This window comes from Daldinia vernicosa (assembly GCF_022497035.1).
Source record: "Daldinia vernicosa strain CBS 139.73 unplaced genomic scaffold F5Y00scaffold_5, whole genome shotgun sequence".
NCBI lineage: Eukaryota > Fungi > Ascomycota > Sordariomycetes > Xylariales > Hypoxylaceae > Daldinia > Daldinia vernicosa.
In genome coordinates this window covers 398,924-422,632 of record NW_025953921.1, presented here as the reverse complement: position 1 = coordinate 422,632, position 23,709 = coordinate 398,924, and the positions used below count along the sequence as shown (strand labels likewise).

The window sequence follows — 23,709 nt, the reverse complement described above, 5'->3', positions numbered from 1 at the left end:
AGGGCGGATTGCTCTGGGCTGTTTAATTGGTTGTATTTGGGTTGGGGCTCTTGGAAATGGTAGCTGGGAATACGAAGTGGGGGAATGAAGTATATTATTCTAGATTCTTAGAAATCATGTATTGAGACTCGGTAGTTAAAGAGATGCCGCGTAACTGGTAGCAATTAGAAAGCAAGGTGGCACTACATGAGTGAGAGATGTTGTGTATTACTAGGTCTGAAGCAAAATCTCTCATTTCTAGATCGTTATTCTAAAGTGATTCCACCGAGCCTTTTGGAGATACTCCACCGATTTTTATTGGCACAGCTTGAGAATGCATGCAATCCGTAAGCACTTGAGTAAATGAGCAGCCCATCATTACCTTTTTACGACGAATCGTGTTATCAGCCTTCTCGAAAGTTATAACTCTTCTACGTCTGTATGGGTCTGGTTCCGTCATTTACGTCTACGCTGACGAGAGCATAGCGTTCTTACTGGTTCAGCTGGTTGATCATCATGACGCTGGAGAAGGGCATTAGGTACGTAAATGGCTAAATGGGAAACTCCCTTACATCTTTTCGTTCGGAGGCCAAACCAAGGGTTTGCCAAGATGGGCCCAGCCTGTTGGTTCCCGGTGTGTGGCTTGGGAGCCGGTAGTTACCGGGCTCCCTAGGACTAAGAATAGAATACACTAACAAGTAAGGCATTGATGAGGAGGGGGGGCTTGAAGGACGAGAAGCAGGTATCATAGATGTGCTGACCACCTTGTTCTGCTCGTCAACGACTTTGTTCTACCTGTCAATCACCTTGTTAGGCTCTGTACGAGCATAAGCTTCCCAACCTATCGTTTTGCGCAGCGATAAATATGCGATCGGCTGAGCAGGCTTACGTGTAACAAGAAACTGAGGGAGATTCTTCTTCTAGTTAATCATCAACTTAACTGACTCTTTCCATTATCGCCTCAAGTTAACTAGGTAGCAAAAGTGCGAAAGCAAGGACATCGAAAAGAACATCGAAATTAGTTTTGCCCGCGATGGTGCTTAAAAAGAAAGAAGTATATACGGTGATAACACCCATTCCTAGCTTTATACCCCGCCAACTAGCAATCGATATTCTCCACAGCCACGGCGAAGTCATAACGCTGAATCCCCTCGTACTCGAGTACAAACAAATCAAAGCACCTCGCGATGCCGTGTCCGACGAATATTTTTCGACGTGGTATGAAATACACGAGCGAATTCAATACGTTCCTGGCATAGGAAGATTCGGATCTGGGAAGATCACGTTTAATGGCTGCTTTCACGATCTTGCATGGGGTCTGCAAACGCACATTTACGCGCCGATGGGTGTCGACCTCCGAAACAAGTATCGCATCGGAGGAAATCAACCCGGTGTTGAGCCTCCGGAACAACAAGAGATTGGACTTGCTGCGCTCGGTGCGCCAAAGGATGGGCTCTACCTGAGAGAGGACATCGAGATACGATGTAACATTACTATGGTCGGTATAGTAAAGGCGCAGATGAAGGCGGCTAGTAAAGAAATGATACAGAGAATTATCAAAAAGGCAGAATTACTCGATTCCGGAATATTACGAGGAATGATCGAGGATGGGAAGATTAGAACGTTCAATCCTAATAACAGTACTTACACTGGTGGTCTGAGTGTAGGCGCAGGGATGAAATCACCACCACTGTCGCCGGCAAGCCCATATCATCCGTCGCCAATGTCGCCATCGGTACCATACCAAGTCCCAAGGCCAATGTCGCTGCAGCAAGGAAGTCGACCAGGAACAGCAAATTCAATGAGCTACCCAGCGCATTGGCAGGCTCAATTCCAGCAACTCGATTCGAACGATCAGAAGATCTACCAGCAATACGCCGAACTACCAAATAGCCAGAGCGCCATTATGGAATTACCTGGTGATTTCCACCACCCGCAGTCATCACCACACTTACAACCACCTTACCCGTCACCATCATACCCGCACCAAGGCCGGAATTCCCCATCTTCAGTCCAATCTCACTCCCCCGAGCTCAAATCTTGGGGATGGTCTCAAGGCCAACCGAGCCCGTCCTTGCTTAGCTCCCGGCCCACCTCGTATTCTTCGGATGCGGGCAGTGCCGGTTTTGCGTCTCCCGGACTAGATCACAAGGGATTCGCAGCTGAATTACCAACACATCAGGAGACCACGGAGGAGTATCATCACCAGGGTACATATAAGAATAACGCGCAAACGAATCGGGGCTATGCGTACAATCCGGCAGATTATGCGCAAGTTCGGCGTTAGATAAGGGAAGAGTACGGAAAAGGAACGGGTTGTTAGACGGGTCTGGCTGTGTACCTATCATTTCTGGTTGGGTCAGGCGGTATTATGATTCCCTACATTTCTAGGACGGGTCGTTTGGCGTTATTTGTATGAAGGGTTCCTCGAACATAAGGGATTCTAGGTTAGCGACGGTTTCTACTACGACCTGGGTGCGGAGATGGTTTTGTGAGGAAAATCTGTCTTTATCGACATTCTGCTACGTTTATACCCTTTGTCCAATATACGTGATTGATTCTTTTAATTTGATAATGTGTGCAAGGCTTCGAAGGTGATTTAGTCTTGCACAAGTACCTAAGTACCTAACATAATGATCCTGCATTTTAGAGTTGTGATTAGGGGGTACATTAGTGGAGTACAACGGTACTTAGTGGGGTACCGCCCGGCAGAAATACTTCACCGCCTGGCAAAATAATGTTTCTTTGGGGAACTTTTTTTGCGCCGACTAGCATCCAAAAGCAAGCTCGTTCACGATTTTCGGTCTTAGAGAATCGCACAGGAGTAGGACGTCAAGATGGTGCGAAAGGCTGTGTAAGTTATATATATTATACATTATACATTCAATTTTCAATATCTAGCATAAATTCCCTAGAAATAACTAACTGTATTATCTTCTAGAGATTCGCGCATTCCTACTCTAATTCGAAATGGCCTCGCCGAGCATAAGCGCAGCTTCTTCATCGTGGTCGGTGACCGGTCGAAGGATGTCATCGTCCAGCTGCACTACATAATGTCCCAGACAGATTTGCGCCAGAATAAATCTGTACTATGGGCCTACAAAAACAAGCTTCTCGGCTTCACCAGTCACCGAAAAAAGCGGGAGGCTAAGATTAAGAAAGAGATCAAGCGCGGTATTCGAGAAGCCAATTCGGAGGATCCTTTTGAACTCTTCGTCTCGCTACACGATGTTAGATATGTATACTACAAGGAGACCGACAAAATCCTTGGTAGGACGTTTGGCATGGTAAGAAGTCGGGACTAACACGTCGCACATTACGCGCAAACTAATTCCTTTTTTATAGTGTATCCTACAGGATTTCGAGGCCCTTACTCCCAATACGCTAGCCCGTACTATCGAAACAGTCGAGGGAGGCGGTTTGGTTGTGCTTTTATTAAAAGGAATGGATAGTTTAAGACAACTTTATACCCTCTCGATGGATGTGCACGCCCGCTACAGAACCGAAGCCCACCACGATGTTGTCGCAAGATTCAACGAACGATTTCTGTTATCTCTAGGCCGGTGCGAGTCTTGCCTTGTTATTGATGACGAGCTAAATGTTCTCCCTATATCTGGTGGTAGGGGGGTGAAGCCACTACCGCCAAAGGAGGAGAAGAAGTCTCCGGAACAAATAGAGCTGGAGAAGATTAAGGAGTCGCTTCGGGATACGCAGCCCATAGGATCTTTGGTCCAACTTGCCCGGACAAAGGATCAAGCAGACGCTCTAGTTACGTTCGTCGATGCCATAGCTGCCAAGACACTTCGCAATACGGTCTCATTAACTGCGGCTCGTGGTCGTGGTAAATCAGCAGCTTGTATGTTCCCCAATCTACTCTAAAAAACAACCGACTAACTGAAATAGTGGGCGTCGCTATTGCTGCTGCCGTCTCTTATGGCTATAGTAACATATTCGTTACATCACCTTCTCCGGAAAATTTGGGCACGCTATTCGAATTCGTATTCAAAGCATTCGACGCCCTAAACTACCAAGACCACACAGATTATTCTATCATTCAGTCTACAAATCCTGACTTCAAAAAAGCAATTGTCAGGGTCAACATTTTCCGGAATCACCGACAAACTATACAATACATACGACCGCAAGATGCCCACGTCCTGGGACAAGCAGAGCTGGTTATTATCGATGAAGCAGCCGCCATTCCGCTACGTAAGGTTTTCTCTTCTATTTATTAAGTATATGCTAACACCCAAAAGCGCTGGTGCGAAAGCTCTTAGGTCCTTACACAGTATTCATGGCCTCTACAATAAGCGGCTACGAAGGTACAGGGCGATCCCTATCACTCAAACTAATAAAACAGTTAAAGGAGCAGGCCGCAACTAGTGTGGCGGAGGATGGTGAAACACGAAGTCCAAGATCCCTGAAAGAAGTTACTCTTGCTGAACCGATACGTTACGGAAAAGGCGATGCCGTCGAGAAGTGGTTGAACGCACTTCTCTGCTTGGATGTTACCCCCTCAAAACCAAAGAACAGCGTATTCCCAGATCCTTCCCAATGTCAGCTGTTACATGTCAATCGAGATACCCTTTTCTCCTTCCATCCAGTCCCGGAGAGATTTCTTCGACAGATGGTGGCCCTCTTCGTCACCAGTCACTACAAGAATTCTCCCGATGACCTTCAACTTCTTAGCGACGCTCCAGCGCACGAGCTCTTCGTTTTAACCTCGTCAACAATTCAAGAGAATGGTCTGCCCGAGCCTCTATGCGTTATTCAAATAGCTCTGGAAGGAAATATTAGCAAGAAAAGTGTGATGGCTGGTTTAGATCGAGGTCAGAGACCTGCCGGAGACTTGATTCCTTGGTTAGTCAGTCAGCAATTCCAAGATGATTTTGCTTCACTTTCAGGTGCTCGCGTAGTACGAATAGCGACCCATCCAGATTGTGTTTCGATGGGATACGGGTCGAAAGCTCTCGAGCTTCTTATCGACTACTACGAAGGCAAATTCATAAACTTAGGGGAGGATAACGACACCTCAGCTAGGAACGCCGATAACATGGATATAGATGCCACAGAAGGCGAAAGTGGCGGTCTTCTTCATGAAGATATCAAGGTTCGAGATATCGATAAGATGCAACCCCTATTCTCAAGATTGGCAGAACGCAAGGCAGAGAGTCTGGAATATGTTGGTGTGAGCTATGGGTTAACTCAAGCACTCCATAAGTTCTGGTCGCGCGCCTTATTCGTGCCAGTGTACTTGGTAAGATCCCTGAATTCAAAGCAATTCCTCCTATATGCCAAGCCGTTAGACTAACCCCTTCACAGAGACAAACGGCTAATGATTTAACCGGCGAGCACACCTGCGTCATGCTTAGGCCACTAAAAGATGACCGAGAATGGCTTGGAGCTTTCGCTGCCGACTTCCACCGTCGTTTCCTTGCTCTACTCTCGTACAGATTCCGCGATTTTCCGTGTGTTCTCGCATTAAGTATAGATCAATCTGCCACAACCGGTGCTCAGCTAGACCCGTCAAACCAGCTACCCGAGTTAACAAAGTCGGAATTAGATAGGGCCCTAACACCATTCGATTGCAAGAGGTTGGAATCTTATGCTAGGGGTGTGTTGGATCATCATGCCATTCTAGATCTTGTGCCCAAACTGGCGGACCTCTACTTCATGGGCCCTCTGAAGCCAAGCATTAAGCTCACGGGCGTACAGCGGGCCCTTTTGCTTGGGATTGGCTTGCAGCGCAAGGACGTGGGGGCTATTTGCGCAGAGTTATCCTTGGAGTCATCACAGGGTTTGGCCATGTTTATGAAGATCATACGAAAAATCACAGCACATTTCTCGACGTTAATCTCCTCCGCCGTCGAAGCTGATATGCCGAAATCAGATGCGCTTGGTGTTAGTAGGGAGAATGCGTCTGGAGTACACGAAGACGAAGTAGTCGACGACAAGTATGCGCCCCTTGAAAGGAGCTTAGATGATGAGTTAGATGAGGCTGGAGATGAAGCATTACAAGAATTGCGGGCGAAGCAGAGGGAGCTCATTGACTCTCTCCCTCTTGACCAGTAAGATCAACCCCACCCCCAATAGCTTAAGGAGATGGATTTACTTACATTATACCGCAGGTATGAGATCGAGGGTGATGCGCCCGGCTGGGAGGAAGCAGAGAAGCAAGTATTAAAGGCCACTCAGAAAGGCCAATCTAATCCAGTTGTCAGCGTGAAAGCAAAGCAATCCAAAAGGAAAGCAGGTGTGACGGCAGCGGAAGTATACGAGGAAGTATTTGGTGAAAAGAAACACAAGAAAGCTAAGAAGTCTAAGAAAGGTGTATAACAGACATATATATCGCCCCAGAGTTGCCTTGAGAAATTACCATTATTGTAAATAAACTAAAATTACCTTCAGCCCATGTAAGCTGTTAATGCTTTAACCTGAGCTAAAGATAAGCCTCCGGTATAATACGGATTAAGGTGGATAGACGTTGTATATCAAAATATTCGTTAGAAAGGGTTGGGGTCCTTTCCTCAAGTGTATGCTATACTTTAGGTACGTAAGCTTAGATTGATACACGAGGACATCCTGTAGTTTGTATAGAACATCCTTCCTCTCTCTTTTGGTTTAGCTGACCCCAACGATTATACTGAATGTTTTATGCGTTCTGATTGGTAGCCTTTCGCCTGTCGGTATCCCAAAATGACTGGTGAGAAGCGCTTCTGCGTAATACACACTTAGACCGGGCGAATGCACGCGCGCCCATCGTACGAGAGTGTGAAATGGGATCGGTGCATGTTGATCCCTTCAATGGTTCATTAACATGTGCTTACTGAAAACGAAACCGAACTTTCCAACAACCTCTCCCACTGGCTCCAGCTTCTGCAGAGAGGTCGCATGCAAGTTGCTTCAGCTGGCTTCCTGCCTGCCAGTCTGTCTACCTCGCCGCGCAATGTCCCGAAATATTATGAGGCTGTATGGGGTTGGGCATCGCGTCCGCTGCTTGGGCACCGGGTGCCTTTGCTTTGCTATACAGATGCGTAATCGTTGGCGTAGTATATGTACCAGGCCTACGTTCTCGCGGCTACTAGGCTACGTTGTGATACTATCTTTCACAGATCCAAGTCCAAGAGTTGCTACCCTCAACAACTGCTTACTCGTCTCAACTTCATCATCCATTTAGGTACTCGAATGGCACCCTCTAGTCTTCCCAGCCTCGGTAAGCTCGCGGAAGGAATGAAGGGCTCGGGAAAAACCGAGAAGTGGGATGTCGTCGTCAGTTATTCCATGGCCCAGCTCAATGATGTCCTCCAAAAGCTCTGGAAAAGCGATTCTGCCTCCAAGAAGGTCGAGTTCTCAGTAGAGAGGGAGGGTCCCGGGCACTCTAAATATTGTACCAAGTTCAATATCACTCTTGCGGCCCCGACTCTCTCTTTTACCCTGAGTAAGAATGCATGCTTGAAGATGGATCTCAGCGGAACATATCACGACCAGACGGCTACCGAAACGTACCCCGATGAGACCATCCCCCCAGGCTATTATTTCGAAGCCAATGTTCCCATCGTCTGCGTGAGCGCGGACGGCAATGTAATTAAAAAGGCGCGCCCCCCTTTTTTTTCTTTTCTTGTCTTTCTTTTCCTATGTATATAATAAATTGTTTTATCCTCGCCGCCACTAACATCCATTTGACCACCACAGTCGAAGGAAATGGGCGAAGTTCTGGCTTTCGATTCTAACAAGGCTAACGAGCGTCTTCACGTCGTCTTCAGCTTCGACTCTACTAAAGACACGAGCGCCGTTTTTGATGTCAAACGGAAAGCTGGTGTCCCTGATACGGACACCTTTGTCAACACCAGCAAATATTTTGAGAAGTGGATTAAAGCGAACTGGCAAACCATCAAGTATTCCCTTGCCGAGGTCGCCCCGACTCAAGAAGACGGAACCCAGGTTCTTACTCCCGAACACGTCGCCTTCACCGTCTACCCTACTAGCGACGGCTCGAGCGGATGCCTCAGTTTGTACATCAAGACCAAGGACTCGGGAAACCAAGATGGAGAAGCTACGACCGTCTTTCGTCTCTCCGACGGAGAGTCGATCCCCATTCCATCTGACCACACAGCGAGCATCATAATCCGACGCGAGCTGGTACAGAAGTTCCTGTCGCAGGCCATCGATGGCGCGAGGACGTACAACAAGAAAGCGCTGACAGTCAGCCCTAAGTCAACCACCACCGGGTTCGCATACACCAACAAACTTAATACCACTTTTCATAATTTCTTCAGCGAGCACACTGCGCTCGGCGACTACAATATCAAGGAGTTCAACTGGTCCTTTGACGATAGTCCCCTCGACCTCGACATTGCCAACAACCAGGCTCGCTGGACCATGAGTTTCGAGAACAGCTTCGAGTGGTCCATATCCCGCACATACGTGCGCCATGGGGATGTCAAGACGGACTTTAAATACGGTACGGTCAAGTGTAACCTCTCGATGGACAACTCGTCCACGTTCCTATCGCTTGACGATAAGAAAGTCACGGCAAAGATCGAGATCCAGGGAGGGTGGTGGAACCGCAAGGCTGAAGCCGTTCAGCCTTCTCTTGGTGAAAAATTGCTTGGGATGCAGGATGATATACCAGATGAGGTCGAACGCTGGATGGATGGCTGGCAGTTCCCAGTCTTTTCGAACACGATGCGCCTGGATTTCTTCGCGACTACCAATGTATTTGCTCCAGGAAAGCACATCATTGATATCGACACCTCCGTGGGCGTCTTAACTCCGTACGACCTCCTTATAGTTGGGAATATTGTCGACCCCTCTAAGTGTGATTCCCTAGATTATGGTGACATCGTTGAAATTGGTTAAAATTAGGATTACAGGATTAGGATCTAGCTATTGTTTATATATGCGTATTGCAGGCAGTGACTGCCTCATTTACAATGAGTGCCTTAGTCACTAGTTGCTAGGGATCCACATAAGTTGGATAGTTCTTGAAGTAATTGTGGTGGTGGTGATACTACTACTACAGAGAGGCGCGGCGGCGGCGAGTTGCACTATAAGAGGAGTCCGCCTCTCAAGCTCGAATATAACTACTAGGATCATAAATCGTACACATAAATGTACCTTTATTACAGCGCTTTGAGAAATGCGTACTTTACTTATGTTCTTGCTGTGACATTACTATTGTTGATTGCGATGGCTACTACTACCACGACTAGAATCTTAGATCCAGTTCCTAGAAGCCTAGATGATAGCTGCGCCGCATAGAGCGAGCAGAAACCTCGCAGTTTGCTGCGTGTAATAATAAAAACAAAACAAACTCAAAACCGACACATCGTATGAATCAACAGCACCCATCTCAACTCAGCCGAACGACCTACTCCATCCCGAGAACTCGAACCACGCGTCAGTGACTTCCGACATATCGAGATCATTGTTGTAGCTATCGTTAACGGCAATCCTCCACTGGGCAAACGGCCCCGGCAGGGCTAATTCCTTGTTGACGAGACTCGCCATGTCGCCGTCGGTTTGGATCGCGCCGGTGTCGAGGTTGTACTGGAATTTGAAATGGAGGGCGTTGTGGACGAAGACATGCAAACCGTCGTTGACGTCGACGACCGTCTCGTTGCCCATATGCTCTAGCGAGACATCCAACATGCTATCCGACGTCTTAGCGCCCTTCACGTAGAACCGGACTCGCGACAGGCGCACATCGGCGCAGTCGGCGAACGGGTTGTCCACCTTCTGGGTCGTGGATCGGGCGGCGGGGAGCGTGACGTAGACGCCCGTCTGCAGATCGGCAAGGTCGTCTTGGCTGAGATAGACCTTGATCGGTATAGAGTCGCCGAACTTTTGGGACTGGTTCGTTGAGTTTTCGATGGCGTCGGCGTATGCAGCGATGATATTGTTCTTGGCGGAAACGAAGGAAGAATATAGCGAATTGGTACCGTGATTTGGCCGGACGAACCCGCCTTGCCGCAGGGTGGAGAGATTGCTAACGGGCGCAGCCAGAGTCCAGAAGGTGAGAGCTCGCTCGGCACGGTAGAGCACTTTCAAAACCTGTGCCGCAGCGTCGAAGAAGACCTGTTCGACAAATACTGCCAATCCGGGCAGATCTGGGTCGATATCATGGACGGACTGACGGGCAAGGAGATCTAGCTGATGCTGTTGCGAATCGATGATCCCGTGAGACTGGGCAATGAGAGTAAGGACGGCGTTATAGCGAATTACATAGTTGTTCCGCATTAGAACCGTATTTACGTATTCCTCGAACTTAGCCTTGATTCTGGTAACAGAGCTGTCGCCCAAGAGGCCCCGGTATTGGCCGATCAGGGCCATGAGACTGTGCTCTTCGACGAGGAGTTTCGCCGCCCCGGGGTCATCGATGGTGAGCGAATCTCCCCCGGGACCGACAGTCAAGCCTTCTTTCAGGCCATCCATGTCAGCCTTAATAGCCATTATCTAGTACAATTTAGTAACCGCGCTGAAAATACGATCTAGGATGAAAATGTTTACCTTGTTCACAAGGTAGGCTTTGTTAACATGTGTGTCATTATCGTCTTGGACTTGTGTCACACCTCCAGTGATGAGACTCGCTGCTTGGATACTGGCCATTGGAAGTCCTGGAGCAAAGGCGAATTGCGCGGCTGCAGCTAAGAAGTCTGGTAAGGAGACGCTGAACTTGTTTTGGTCGATTTTGTTACCCGCGGCTTTGATGGAGTTCATGAGAGCCTCTCGTTTCACCTTGAAGTCGGTCGGAAGGCTTTGTATCATAATAGATGTTGCTCCTAGTTCTGTATTAAGCCGTGCGATATCTTGACGGGCACGACTCATGAGCGTCCTGGCCGTAGCTTTGCTGTGGGTGATGACGTCGCGCTTCTTTACTTGGGTAATCGCCTCCTGCTGAAACGTCACGTAGTTGGTTTCGATATCGGTGAAGCCGGAGAGGATATCGTCAAGTTGCCTTTTGTAGAAGTCGTAAGAGCCGCGCGGGACCCAAGCTGGGACATGTCCGTACAAGTCCAACCCGGAGCCGATTTGGCGAAAGTACCTTTGAGCCTTCTCAAGGGACTTTGCGATGGATGTGATAGAGGTGGGCGTATCTGTTCCGGAATGGAGAATAAACAGTTTACCTTCTTCCTTCTGGTACGCCTGGAATAACGCATCTGTCGGCTTTAGATTGGCAAAGAAAGACAGCCTATCAAGCATTATTCGTAGAGATCGCGCACATCCCATGATGCTGTCCGAGCTCCCCAGAAAGTAGTCATTCTCGATATCTCTCAGGGTCATGGCAATCTGATCTGGATGAAAGAGGATATGAGGAGCCGATGGAATAGTCTGATTGTACATTTCTACTGTTGTCGAGGAACCGATGGAACCGGACTCGCCGTTCGCTCCATCATGAGGCGTCCCTGAGCCGCCGTGACCGTACAGGCCGCCGGCATAATTGATACGTATGCTGTTCTCGAATGCAACACTAGCCGAGGCGATGGCAGTCGTCAGGTCGAAAAGTCTCTCGCCCGCATCGGCAGCGGACATTGCCCGATAACCGTCAGCATATTTGTTGATCAAGTCGACGAGAGTCTGAGGACAGGTGATCATAGTCTTGCAGTACTCGATCCAGTCAGCAACCTTGGCCTTTTTTTTCTCATCGTCCTTCTCATAAAACCAGTCACCGGCAGCAGCGTTAACGAGTTGGAATGTATCCGAGTAGAGAAGGTAGACAGTCCCTCCGGGACCGCCATCTCCGCCCTTCCCACCATTCTTCCCTTGGGCAAGGCCGGACCATCCGGACCGGCCATCTCCCCCTTTGACAGAGAGTGACATCGGTTCATCCGGATACCAGCGCGCGGAGGAAAAGACAATATGGTAACCTGTATGGCCGTCTGCCGTCTTTGCAAGCTCTTCCATATTATCCTCGCCATCCTCACCGGAAGCATCAATTGTCGCATTCGTAGCGTTAACAACAAATGAAGAAGTGTTGAGCTGCAAGTTCTTAGTCTTGACCTTTGCGGTGGACAGCATACACTGATTAGTGAAGATATACGTGTCGGCCCAAGGCGTGAAGTTGGTTTCCGACAACACGAAGTCCTCCGAGGCGAGGATGAGACAAGTATCTTCGGTAGCGATCTTTTTCATGCTGGCGAGGGAATGAAGAGAAGTTATATTTGTGGGTGTGGCTATTGGAATTAGGAGATTAGACGGTTCCCGGGCCTAAAGTGTGTCTCGAGCTGGTAGGTGGTAGATAGCATGGCAGTGGGAGCCGTGCTTAATAACTCGGCTGTGGTGAACTGCGCAGAACGTAGGAGAAGTTCCTATCCGATTTACTTTCGACTTGGTCACGAAGTTAACAAGGCTCCATGGACCAGCACTGACAAATAGTACTCTGCATCAAAGTGCTCGGTATGTACATAGTTACCTAGGTAGCCTGCCTATGCTTTCAGCTTTCGGACCTGTAGAGCAATAAGTTGCAGCTGGGCATCGAACCATGCATAAAGGTTGGGCACCCACTAGGTTCTCACGGTGCTATACCTCGTTCTTCTCTTCATCCTTCCGCCCCCACGGCCTGCAGGAGAGACCAAGCTGAGCACCTCAGTAACCCGGTTTGCCCATCGGAACAGAACACACAACAATCATCACAATGAAGACCAGTAAACAATTCATCATCGATTTAACGCGCAGCAAACAAGTCCTCCTCGATGCTGTGAACGCTATCGGGAGCGGAGACTCCTCGAAGACGAACGCATTCATTTCCGACTGCGGGTATGACCTGTCCGTCGACAATCTCAAAAACGCCAGGGGCGCCGCGGAAAGTGGGTGCCATTTCAACATTTCGGTTGCTGCCGGGCTTTACAATATCAGCGAGCCAGAGGACCTAAAAGATCACAAGCTGAAGGTCGACCCATCAAACGGCCGCATCTACATCGACGGTGCCATTAAACGTAACGCAACGGAACCGGACGGTAAAGTAGTGTGGTCCGATTCCGGGGATACTTATACTATCACCTTTTACTTCGACTACGAAGACGATGGCAGCCCGAAGCCGATTACGTTCTCCGGGAACCGTAAGAACGGAAAAGGTGGCGAAGACGCCGTTAGCGGGTCGCAAATAGTCCCGGGGAGTGCAATCGTGGCCTTCCTGAACTCCCCTATTCCCCTTACCACTGCTTTTATTTGCACTGTCCTTGGAGTCTCGGCCTCCGCCATTATCGGATGGATTATGGGCTGTCTTGAGGGCAAGGAAAGGACCGGAACTGTTGAAGTTCGACGTGCCCTCGACCTCGCGAGCGAGGCTTTCCAAAGCGTCGGTCCTCAATACAAGCCGCCAAGCTTTGATTATACGGTTCCAAGCTTGAGAACCGACTTGGAGCAGATAATCGAACGGTCGGTTAATCGCGATCTGGAGAACCTCGATCCCACCGACAGCCGTATCCGGGAAAACGCATCAGCGGATGCGGTTGCATACTTGGAGGAAAGGGTAGGGAAGACATTGCAGTCAAGCTACAAAGAACATTTTCGAGGATTCGTAGACTTGCTGTCCAAATCGCGCTACGAGCCACTGCTGTCAGACATAGAGGCTTCAGCGGTGGAGAAAGAAATTGGAAGTAGAAGGGATGGTTTGAGAGCCGAGGCGCCATATCTCCAGAGCGCCGTTGAGTATTGTATTCATAGTAGAGCCGAAAGACTTGCCCGAGAGCGGGGGGTGGTGTATCAAGACGCTATGGACAAGAATAGCCAGGAGGCGCAGAGCGACCGCGCGCAAGCGACGAACAAGGAGAAAGCAAAGCAAGATCTAGTCGACCAGGTAAATGCCGAAACCGACGCGGCGAAGAAGGCAGAATTAGAGCAGAAGATTAAGAACCTAGATACAGAGATTGAAAAGCTCGAGTCAGAGGCAAAGGAGAAGGAGGAGAGGGCGAAGGAAGCAAAAGAACAGAGGGATCGGGAATTAGAGAATGCAGATGAGGCTGAAAAGGAAGCCAAAGAGGCGAAGGATAAAAGGGACACTCACGCGGAGGGCGTCTATGGTGACGGTCTCTGATACTTTTGGCCCGGATCTTCGTATACACATGTGGCCAACAGGAGAGCATTATTTCCGCCCTGAATGGAGGGGAGGAGGAGGAGGAGGAGGAGGAGAAGGATATTGTCACATGGCAAAGGCGTGCCAAAGTAGATAGAATAAAGCTATTTTGATAATCTAATTGATTGTATTAAATCGTGAAAGAGAAGGCGTTGGCCGCGTAATAATAAGATGAAGTCGCTACGATCATCTTCATTTCTATGCACGGAAAGCCGTTGTGTTACCTCGAACCAACCCCAGCCAATAAGGGGCGCCTTCTCATACCAATGAGGTAAGCGACCTTGGGATCTACATGCTGGCCATTCCAATGGGATTACATGACTACCTTTTTATGTATGTACATAAATATAATTTAGTTAATACTATTATTATACGAAGTTCATAATCCTAGCGGTTGATTTCTTTGCGGCGTGGTAAATAAAATATATCAATATCTTGCTACGCCGATCGCTCTTCCACCCCTTAAAGATCCGATGTGTTAATTCCAAAACTATAATAGTAAGGAGATAAATTCAAGTGTCCTCCATTCCTCCTACTACGATGAGTCTTAGCCCAGAAACATTTCACTCGCCGGGAAGCATAAATCACGTACGTATTAACTAGCAAAATCTTATACTACCAAGCAACCCTCCACACCCGGTATTTTGCCAGATAGAAGATAAACTTATAAGTCTAAATAATAAGTTGGTGTTTTACCAAATCTTATAAGTCCAAATAATATGTAGGGATTTTAACAAATGGTCAATGGCCGTGTTGGAACGGCCTAGCGAATTATTCATAAACCTCCGCCATACCTAAGAACTACTCTACTGCATACTTATGCAATATCCTTATGAAACATCGTTAGGCCCTGGGGTTCGATTCCTCAGACAGCCACTTCAACACGCCTTTTTTTTTCCTTTTTTCTTTTTCAACACCTACCCCAACCACTACGCCAGCGTTTGGTGCCCACTTGCGCAAGCGCGTACGGGGGAAAAGGGGGGATCATGCGCAAAACTGATGCCACAGCTAAAGTCCGGCCTCTGATTGGCTAGTACGTATTAATATTTCCTCTTAAATCCTAGATAGTCGTTTTCGAGAATAGCTATATAATACCTTGTTACTCATTATAATTAAAAGAGATCATTAAATAATTAGTGCTTGTTATAATGTTCATAATTCGACTACAGGAGCAACATGTAGCGGCTTGAACAAGCAGAACTATAATTCATATCCATAGTATCTCATTGGTATTCCTCCAAACCGACCCGTTAACTCATGGTTTGAATGCCTCAGCCGTTGCATAGTATTCTCGTGTTATTCTTCCATTGCTGGTACTGCTGTCAAAGTCGTCCAGTTCCACCTTCACAGTTCTCTCCATTTTAATCCCCCCAATACTTCCGAAACCATTATTGGCGAGTATGCTGTCCGTACTACTCTGCCGCTGGAATCCCGTATCTTTGCCGTGTATTCCATCTTCCGCGTGAGTCCCGGGCCGTCGACTGTAAACGTTTAATTCGTCGAATAGTAAAGCACGTCGAGTGAAAGTGTAAAGGAGTGTGTCAACCCAACCGGAACAAGTAAACAAAGCCCCAGCAAACAAATAATACTCGTCGGATAGTTCATTGTTAGACATGCTAGCCATACGCCCAGCACTAAAGATACGTCAGCCTAAAATCACCAAGAAATACTCAGATACAACTTACGCTAGTGGGAGACTCAGGATAGTATAAACCATTGCGTATGCTAACATTGCAGTTCGGGCTTTACGCATAGTCTCGGCACTGCGTGCAGGTACTATAATTTTATCCGATCGTTTGGCACGGAAAAGGTAGTAGAAACCGGTAGCGTAGACGAGGATAGAGCCAAATTCGACGATAAAGATCCATATGTAGTGGAGGGAAAGACGTAGCCCCTCATTGTCGGTAGATATCCAGCACTATCATTCGTGTTAGGAGACAGGACTCGTATTTAGATTCCTTAGTAGCGGATTCACTCACCCAAACACCAGCTCTCTGAAACACATACCGACCACCAATCAGAGGTGCGAGAGATGTAAGAAGTATCGCAAGTCCCCAAACGGCCAGCACACAGTAAATGAATGTATTGTATGATAAGGTTCTGGCGATAATAACTTGGTATGTCGTGTGTACCGCAATGGCGAGGACGAAGAATGCGCTCGCTACATCTCCGAGCTGAATTAGCCAACCCTGTGCAAAACACGCCCCGTTTGGTCCAATGATCTGACGCTCAGCCACCCAGTGAAATGATATCAAAAAGCCCAGCGATTGTAAGAAGTCGGCGAGAATAAGTTGATAAATGAGCATGACCGACTGATTTCGACCGACGGCACTAGAGTAATGGGATTTCCACGTTATCATTCGCCACGTGATGAAACTCAGGAGAAAGCTTGTGAAGAGTAGTGAAATGGTAGCAAGAGTGCCTATAGCGAGGAGGCCGTTATAAGTGCGGTTCTCCATAGGCACGAGGCTGTAGGGCGGCTCGAAGTATTTCGAAGGAATCCCATCGTTGCCCTCCATCTTTGACGATTCCTAGTTGGCTGGTTGGATGACGCTCTTGGTGTATGCTCCTGCTAACACCCGTAAAGGGGGAGTTAGAACACTGGCGAATGGCAAGAAACCATAAGGAACACGATGATGATGAACCATAAAAGTCCAAAGTTCGAAAAATATCACTGATAAAAGTGAGGTTTCATACAGACCTTGTCCCGTTCAGATCTATATCATATGAAGCGAAGTGAAATTGGATGCGAATGGCTAAGCTAAGTCTGCCCAGAAACTTTTCAATAGTCCAACGCTAAGTCAGATGGCCCCAAACCCCAGATTTCGTACGGCGAAGGAGAAGCTGAATATTCAATTCAACTAGTATGTGGATTTTAATAGTAATGTAGTCTAATGAAATAAGCCGCGCACACAGACACGGGGTGGCGGTAGATTACATAGTAGAGGCGATGTCCTATGAAACGATATCAAATACTACACTAGAATTCGAAATTCAACTCCACCACAAACCCCAGTTAATATGTGGAGAATCCTATAGGTACTTGTAAGCTGTATCTGATTTAGTTCGTGTCTTAACATGAATAAGCCTTTGACAAGGTCGTTGGGTCTCGATGTTTTGCAGGCCCATATGTTTAAGGTTGCAGTATTCCACTGATTTTTCTCTTATATTGGTTGAGATCTCCGGTTTCATATTTCCTTCTCGTTACTTTGCATCCACAGGGACCCCTTGGTTTCCTGCACGAGGGACCGGGCAACAAGAGCTTGCGCATAAAGGTCCGCTATGTAGTGGGGACAAGCAAAACACTAGAGCAAAGCAAGGTTGTCGGTACTCAACCCCGGAATGCAAGCTATTAAATTCTAGCCACTATTTAGGATACGTTACATGGGTATTCAAGAACTATATCACCTATCTAATTTAAGTTCTTTAATGTTCTTGAACTTTCGTGGTCTAGTAGGTAGAAGGGACTATACCAAAGACGTCTACAGAATAAAAGCGAAAAAAAAAAGAAAAAAAAACATACGTCCAAAAACGTGACGAACTGGTAAGGTTTCAATGTCCAACAAAAGAACCTGACCATGCCATGCTTACGTACCTGACCTAGGGCATCTAATTGGAGAAATACTTGGAGAACATGTTGAATTTTCATGCTAACCCCCGGAACCTCAGGTGATGGATTTCCGGAAGGATGTCCTTAAAGATAAGATCTTATAATCCCTGGATATTCAACGGTAATTCCCGGTGGACCGAGTCATTTCTCCCACTACGTGCTGCATAGTACATATTTACAGCGATCGCCACAGCTATTACTTAAATACATCGTCAACGTGAGGTTGCGATGAAGAATACGTATAGATCACTAAGAAACTTTATATTCTACTAATATTCTTGTCGCATTCGCCATCAAAATATAGGTACCAAAGTGGGAAACGAGTTTGGAACGAGAACACGATATCGAGGTTTCAAAGGCTCGCTCCCATTTACACTAGTAAGTTCGAAAGCTTTCTTCGACTTAAACATTGCCTTATAGGGCGAGCAAGGCGTTTCTCGGCTCGGAGCAGATCCGTTTCGTTATTATGTACACATATGATGGCATGAGGGGTAATATATGGCCACGAGGTAGAACCTTTAAAGTCCGAGCAATACCCCAATGGTTCTGAACGGCGCATCAGACTACATGCTACAAGGTACATAGTATTCCAGACAGATGGAACAGGAGGTCCGGGATAATTACAATACCGGCATTGGTCTATTAACGATGGAACAAAACTGGTGCATCTATCCTGACAGACGTCAAATTTTGGCCCCCAATCGGTTCAAATCCCTTCTCATACTGATCAACATCTAGAGCTCTGATTAGCATGCGTACCTGGCTTCCCTTAATCCGGCGCCCCACACTAGTCAAGCTCTCGGTCAAGAGCTTGGCATCTAGGTTCCCTTGTAGTGCAGACTCTAACAACTTCCTTGACGGGAAGGGCCTGGAATTGCTTTCATACACTATGTAAAATATGCCATACGCAGAGTGTCGCTACATACAACAATGTAGTACTAAGGATGGAGCTTAACCCCTTTTCCGAATAATGTCTCCGGGCTATACGACCGGTGCATATTCCTACCCTATAATGCGGCTCAAATAGAAGAGTTAGAGCGACATACCGATGACATCAACAGGAACCAACCCGAAAGTCGTATAGAGCTCCAGCCCAAGCTTTACCAAGCTTACAAGCTCAAGAAAAATTCCAAGATGACAAGATGTCGATGCTTGACTCCATGTTATGAGTGGAGAAATTTCCGGGGGGCCAGATCGAGATTTAATGACCCGCTATTCAAGCTCCTTTTCAACCAGGAGCTGGATGTCCTTATGTAGTATACCTTGCGCAGACGCAAGCCACCCTTCATGACGTTAGTCGGGGATTCGGGGTCGGGCATATTAGATGCAGGTCCGTCACGCTACAGCTGCACGGAAGGTTTTCCGCGAGAAGAAGAGTACATATGTAATGAATACCAAAAGTCATAGCGCACTACTATTACTGGAGAATTTCTCAAAATACCGGGATAGAAACCCCTTTCCGGACATTATAGTAACCCTTCTAGGTTAGAACAACCGACGTACCACCGCAGATATGCCAGCTATTAATTCCGAAAACGATCACGACAAGCAAGACAAGAAGAATAAGCTTTTGGTTCCTGTACTATCAAGCTTTCTACTCTATTTCGAGACGAATAGCGTGTCTGGTTTTAATCTGTCAAACATGCTAGCTACCACTTCCTTGGTTCCCCGTAGACGGTAGATCTGAACCGTACGATGCGCTATATGAATTACCCCAACTCTCCCCAAAGCTGTTTCGTCCAACTCCAGCTTTACAGAAGTCTAGAGCCTGGGCGTGTCATGATTTTACAGTCAAGGCATAGCAAGAAGTTCCCGAGTAATGCTGGGTAAAAATATTATCTTGTCGGCATTAGTCATAGCCGTCATTGATTCGAGTCAGCTCATATCAAGACTAACTACATACACGAGTCGCTTCGAGTATCGTCAGGAACTAATAGTACTACAGTGGTTACTATCCGTTCATGCATGACTGATCAGAATAAAGTCAGAACAGGCACAGCCGCCAATGTAGTTGATAGTAGAGCACGCCGTTCATTTTAACACTATTCTGCCAAAGCCCGATGACGAGTCTCATTAGACTAATAAATGTAGGCTCCCCCCAATGTGAATTAGCTAACCAACTAGCTGACTAGCCGGCCAGCCACAGAGAAATTCGAATTACGCAGCGATCCACATAACATACTATTAGCCCATCGTCACTTGAGCCAATTAGATACCCTTTTCATGATTCAGAGAAGGCTGTCAGGGGCTAGTTCCCACCTTGGATAAAACAGAGTTCGAATCCCCTTGACAATGGGGAATCGCTCTAAAGCTTTTATATCGTCCACAGTTCCTTAGTAGTACACTAGTTTCCTGTTCTTCTGCATTACTAATTCATCCCATGCTGCTTAGAAATAATTGAAAGGTAGGCGTTGTCAATAGGCAGGTTAGTACGGTAAGAATACCTAATTGTCAACACATATAGTACATAACCTCACGTACAAACTAGGGGTAGATTCTCATATTACACGTGGTTGCATTGGGTACATATCTCATAACGTACCGCTGAGATAGTATTCTTAATTTTAGAAGTCTGAATGGCGCTGCTGCAACTGTTTGATCTGGCCAACTGCGGATACAGTCACTAAACACCTCAGCGCCAATCAGGTCCAGAGCCTCTGATCATTCTAAGAGTAGAATACCAAGTAAAACTAAAGCAACCATATCCACGTAGTTAGTTGTGGATCTGGATTTTGGATTGCGTAGCTGCTAATTACCTACTATAGTTGCCTTGATAGCTGACCACCCTTTATCACGAACTTTTTGCTGATATTTCCAAAGTAACGATAGATTATCTCGTAAGAAGGATAGTATAACTGTACCTTTGTTTAGGATTAATATAGAACTATTCTTCTTAACTGTCTTTTCTAGTTTGGGATGGTATAGCTGTCTAAATATGTAGGTCCTAGCAGCCGGTTTATTACCTACCGTGAAAACTCAATTCCACACGATAAAGAAAATATCAGAAATGGGAGGTACATTTTTGATGTGGGCCTCAGGAGAATCAGTAGAGCCAACGTGATCAGGTAGGAGTTGGTTGATATTAACCAGCTTAATCTGATATTATTGCCAGGATACTAGATGAGGCACCTGGGATAAAGGACATGTCCAGTATGTATAGTTACAGGCTTCGTAATTAGGTTAGAGTTTCTTGCAGAGCAACGAAGTCTTTTCCATGTTGTTTGGTTCCGCCTCGTGATGACTATATCTGAGGATTTATTAGGACTTTTATATTCTCAAGTTGGGTCTTCCTTGATTTGTGGGGTGTTGTTTAACGAAGAATATATGAAATATTGTCATAGTGGAAATGACGGATATTGAGCACATTGGGGATTGATTCCAGATAAGCATCATCAGATAACATAGGTCTTTAACAGTCAAAGATGGCGTAAAGAGAGAAAATAATTCACCTAGGTACATAGGTACGTTTAGTTACTACCGCAACTTAGTACCACATGACGTGTTCAATAACTGGCCATTCTCTCGTAGCAACGCGCCGGACGCAAGAAGCCATTGAGTCGGAGACAAAATGATACCAAAATTTCTAGCAAGTGTAAAAACCTGCTTTCTGAGATGTCGTAAATAAACACTAGATTGCCTTGCCCGAGAAGTTACCTAGCCCCAGATTGTCCAGCATATAAAGTCCAATAGAAGATGTGCCATTAAATAGGGGATAGGGACGCAGTGGATCTAGGTGTTGAGATCTAAAGGTTATTTCTGAATAGGTGCATCCAACAGCGCGTTCTTTTGCCCTTTTACTTCTGTAATATTGTTACTGGTACGTCGTCTCGCGGACGAGCCATGTTATAAAATTAGAGCGAAATTGAAAGACCTTCGCCAACAAGGCCCTACAGCTGAAGCCACTGTCGATATTCCAGATGGGAGATCTAAGATATAAATATATTCAGCACGTATTAGGTTGTCACAGGCATTTGCCCCCAGCAGACTTATACCAGATGGTTGGCTAAACGGCTACCCTATTCATTTTAATTTCTTTATTGCAGTGGCTCGTTCAGTTAGTTAGTAAACTCCTTCATCTTGAGATTATACACAACCATAAGAAAGGTACCTACCTAAGTAGGTAGGTTTGACTTGTAGAGTTTACGACGTGACGTGTTTGTTTGGCTTAAATGGAATTAGATACGTGTAAGTTACCTTAGGTAGGTAGGTATCGACCTGGCAACTTACGTACCTAAGTGATAAACACCTGTCAATTTATTATCCGTACCTAAGTATTCCCATGAGTCAAGAGGCGTCACGTATCACGTCGGTTACTAGGTGAGTAAATGTTTGCACCCGAGCTCCCAAAGTAAACACCTACGCTTCACAAGTGCGGACGTCTCAAAAAAAATTTCGACCTTAGCATTCTATTTACAATCGCGCCGCGTATGCAAATCCTATGGTTCTTTTACGTTCAGATTAATCACACCTTTTATTTGTTACCTCTGCGTCTGCTACCCGCCTACCTATTGTTTATTCTTTCATACATACCACCTAACGTATCCAGGTTCCCCGTGTCGTGCCTTGGATAAGTTCCTCCTTTGCATCATGGCAGAACAAGATGCAGAAAGCAGTGTTGAACGCATGCCTGTCGAGGTTATCGTCAAGATATTCGCTTCTATGGAGAGTATCGGAGAAGTTCGTTCACTGATTCTCGCATCAAAGAAGTTCTATGATATTTACGCCGAAAATTCCAATCAAATCGCCAAGGGCCTCATCCTCCACCAGCTTGGCCCGAATGACTACAAGTTGGCTGTTATGGCTATTGAGTCCCGCAAAGTCAATCCCCTGGATGCAACTGAGCTGAAGCAATTCTTCGACGACTACATCCACCATAAAGAATGGGAACTCAAGCTATTTCGGATGCACACTGTCTTCCATCTCCCTGAGCTCCAGGATGCAGCCGAGTGCATACTAAAAAGCGAGCATGGACTTATGATACCGGAGATTCAGGAAATTATTCCAGAGACACCCACAGAGCATGCCCGAAAGATTCGAGCTCTTTATATGCGTGAAATCATGCTTAATCTCTTTCATCAGATTCCCAGTGGATACAAGCATACATGTTCACCCCAGGGAGAACCTTTATACGCAGAGACACCCTTTTTGGAAACACCTTTATATCCAGAGTGGGTGATCGAGTTCCGGAAAAACTTCTGTTATGGGGAACTCGTCCAAGCTGAGGCCGTTAATGGCGATTGGCCGCTTAATTTCCTCGGTACGTAAGAACTCCTTGCTATCAAATTATGCCACCCATTTTACGTAGATGTCTAATCTAACATGATTTATAGCTGCACTGGAGAAAAATGAAATCACTCTACCAAAAGCTCAACATGGTCCAGGTTGCCAATGCTTTAGCAATGAGGGAATTGCAAACCCGAAGCGGGCAACTAACATAGCTGTATCGATAAAGGGGGGATTATTCGCAAACCTCGTCGACATACGAAGACTCTATCGTTGGTGTTGCCCAACTAGGACCGATATTGTTCCACTGCGTGCAGAGTGGTTGAAGTTCTGTTATAACAGCGTATACCGGGCCCAAATCTTTGAGTTTACTCGCCTGGGTCAAGATCCTACCTATAGAGGAGACAATATCGACTACCCTCGCTTCATTAAAGATCCAGAGTCGCCAATAGACAAGATCTGGAACAAGGTAACTGACAGTGGAGATTGGAAGGATAGGAGGGATCATACTCGAAAAACTCTTCGCATCCAAGTTCTCAGCGACGACACTACCCTTGAGACGTTGAAACGACTGGCACCTGCACGTGATCATCCTCTCCGGTCGTGGAACCTGCACGCTCTCTACACTTCTCAAGGAAACCGGCGCCCGGGGGGGAAGGATATTATATACTTCAACTAGGAAGGGATCGAGCAGTCCTTATAGTCGCCATTCCCTGTTCTTACTTTCTTATGTCAGGCGATACTCTAGCTCTGTTCCCCCCGGGGAGTACTCTAGACGTCTAAAGCGCCAGAGATGCGCCGCTGTACCTACATAGTAGTATAT

At 46.7% G+C, this 23,709-nt stretch overlaps 7 protein-coding genes across 7 annotated transcripts; 5 read left to right on the top strand and 2 right to left on the bottom strand.

The window, feature by feature from the left end:
• Positions 1 to 317: 317 nt before the first annotated feature.
• F5Y00DRAFT_226234 (uncharacterized protein) lies at positions 318 to 2,546 on the top strand. The gene has a single exon (XM_048006304.1). The coding sequence runs from the start codon at positions 1,013 to 1,015 to the stop codon at positions 2,264 to 2,266; it is 1,254 nt and encodes a 417-aa protein (XP_047868779.1). The 5' UTR covers positions 318 to 1,012; the 3' UTR covers positions 2,267 to 2,546.
• A 217-nt stretch (positions 2,547 to 2,763) lies between these two features.
• On the top strand, positions 2,764 to 6,506 carry F5Y00DRAFT_226233 (DUF699-domain-containing protein). The gene is made up of 7 exons (XM_048006303.1): positions 2,764 to 2,833; positions 2,921 to 3,266; positions 3,325 to 3,835; positions 3,883 to 4,188; positions 4,236 to 5,236; positions 5,302 to 6,047; positions 6,108 to 6,506. The coding sequence occupies exons 1-7, from the start codon at positions 2,817 to 2,819 to the stop codon at positions 6,313 to 6,315; spliced, it is 3,135 nt and encodes a 1,044-aa protein (XP_047868778.1). The 5' UTR covers positions 2,764 to 2,816; the 3' UTR covers positions 6,316 to 6,506.
• Positions 6,507 to 7,164: 658 nt separating this feature from the next.
• On the top strand, positions 7,165 to 8,838 carry F5Y00DRAFT_258103 (uncharacterized protein; the record flags this gene model as incomplete). The annotated part of the gene is made up of 2 exons (XM_048010646.1): positions 7,165 to 7,560; positions 7,672 to 8,838. 2 exons carry the CDS (start codon positions 7,165 to 7,167, stop codon positions 8,836 to 8,838), a joined length of 1,563 nt encoding a protein of 520 aa, XP_047868777.1.
• A 324-nt stretch (positions 8,839 to 9,162) lies between these two features.
• On the bottom strand, positions 9,163 to 12,111 carry F5Y00DRAFT_272480 (uncharacterized protein; the record flags this gene model as incomplete). The annotated part of the gene is made up of 2 exons (XM_048012985.1): positions 9,163 to 10,434; positions 10,489 to 12,111. The coding sequence occupies 2 exons, from the start codon at positions 12,109 to 12,111 to the stop codon at positions 9,337 to 9,339; spliced, it is 2,721 nt and encodes a 906-aa protein (XP_047868776.1). The 3' UTR covers positions 9,163 to 9,336.
• A 421-nt stretch (positions 12,112 to 12,532) lies between these two features.
• F5Y00DRAFT_272477 (uncharacterized protein) lies at positions 12,533 to 14,204 on the top strand. The gene has a single exon (XM_048012984.1). The coding sequence runs from the start codon at positions 12,614 to 12,616 to the stop codon at positions 14,012 to 14,014; it is 1,401 nt and encodes a 466-aa protein (XP_047868775.1). The 5' UTR covers positions 12,533 to 12,613; the 3' UTR covers positions 14,015 to 14,204.
• An 879-nt stretch (positions 14,205 to 15,083) lies between these two features.
• Positions 15,084 to 17,165, bottom strand: F5Y00DRAFT_226224 (G protein-coupled glucose receptor regulating Gpa2-domain-containing protein). Its single transcript, XM_048006302.1, has 4 exons — positions 16,755 to 17,165; positions 16,033 to 16,625; positions 15,739 to 15,971; positions 15,084 to 15,687 (listed from the first exon to the last, which is right to left on the bottom strand). The coding sequence occupies exons 2-4, from the start codon at positions 16,570 to 16,572 to the stop codon at positions 15,309 to 15,311; spliced, it is 1,152 nt and encodes a 383-aa protein (XP_047868774.1). The 5' UTR covers positions 16,573 to 16,625; positions 16,755 to 17,165; the 3' UTR covers positions 15,084 to 15,308.
• A 5,085-nt stretch (positions 17,166 to 22,250) lies between these two features.
• On the top strand, positions 22,251 to 23,565 carry F5Y00DRAFT_258099 (uncharacterized protein; the record flags this gene model as incomplete). The annotated part of the gene is made up of 2 exons (XM_048010645.1): positions 22,251 to 22,920; positions 22,994 to 23,565. 2 exons carry the CDS (start codon positions 22,251 to 22,253, stop codon positions 23,563 to 23,565), a joined length of 1,242 nt encoding a protein of 413 aa, XP_047868773.1.
• Between the last annotated feature and the right edge of the window lie 144 nt (positions 23,566 to 23,709).

What these genes read in the sequence shown, in the direction of transcription:
- F5Y00DRAFT_226234 (XM_048006304.1), top strand. Translation starts at nt 1,013, where the DNA reads ATGGTGCTTAAAAAGAAAGAAGTATATACGGTGATAACACCCATTCCT.
- F5Y00DRAFT_226233 (XM_048006303.1), top strand. An exon ending in AGCAGCCGCCATTCCGCTAC is followed by an intron (nt 4,189 to 4,235) that starts GTAAGGTTTTCT and finishes AACACCCAAAAG; the next exon opens with CGCTGGTGCGAAAGCTCTTA. An exon ending in TATTCGTGCCAGTGTACTTG is followed by an intron (nt 5,237 to 5,301) that starts GTAAGATCCCTG and finishes ACCCCTTCACAG; the next exon opens with AGACAAACGGCTAATGATTT.
- F5Y00DRAFT_272477 (XM_048012984.1), top strand. Translation starts at nt 12,614, where the DNA reads ATGAAGACCAGTAAACAATTCATCATCGATTTAACGCGCAGCAAACAA.
- F5Y00DRAFT_226224 (XM_048006302.1), bottom strand. Translation starts at nt 16,572, where the DNA reads ATGGAGGGCAACGATGGGATTCCTTCGAAATACTTCGAGCCGCCCTAC. An exon ending in TTCAGAGAGCTGGTGTTTGG is followed by an intron (nt 15,972 to 16,032) that starts GTGAGTGAATCC and finishes CACGAATGATAG; the next exon opens with TGCTGGATATCTACCGACAA. An exon ending in ATCCTGAGTCTCCCACTAGC is followed by an intron (nt 15,688 to 15,738) that starts GTAAGTTGTATC and finishes ACGTATCTTTAG; the next exon opens with TGCTGGGCGTATGGCTAGCA.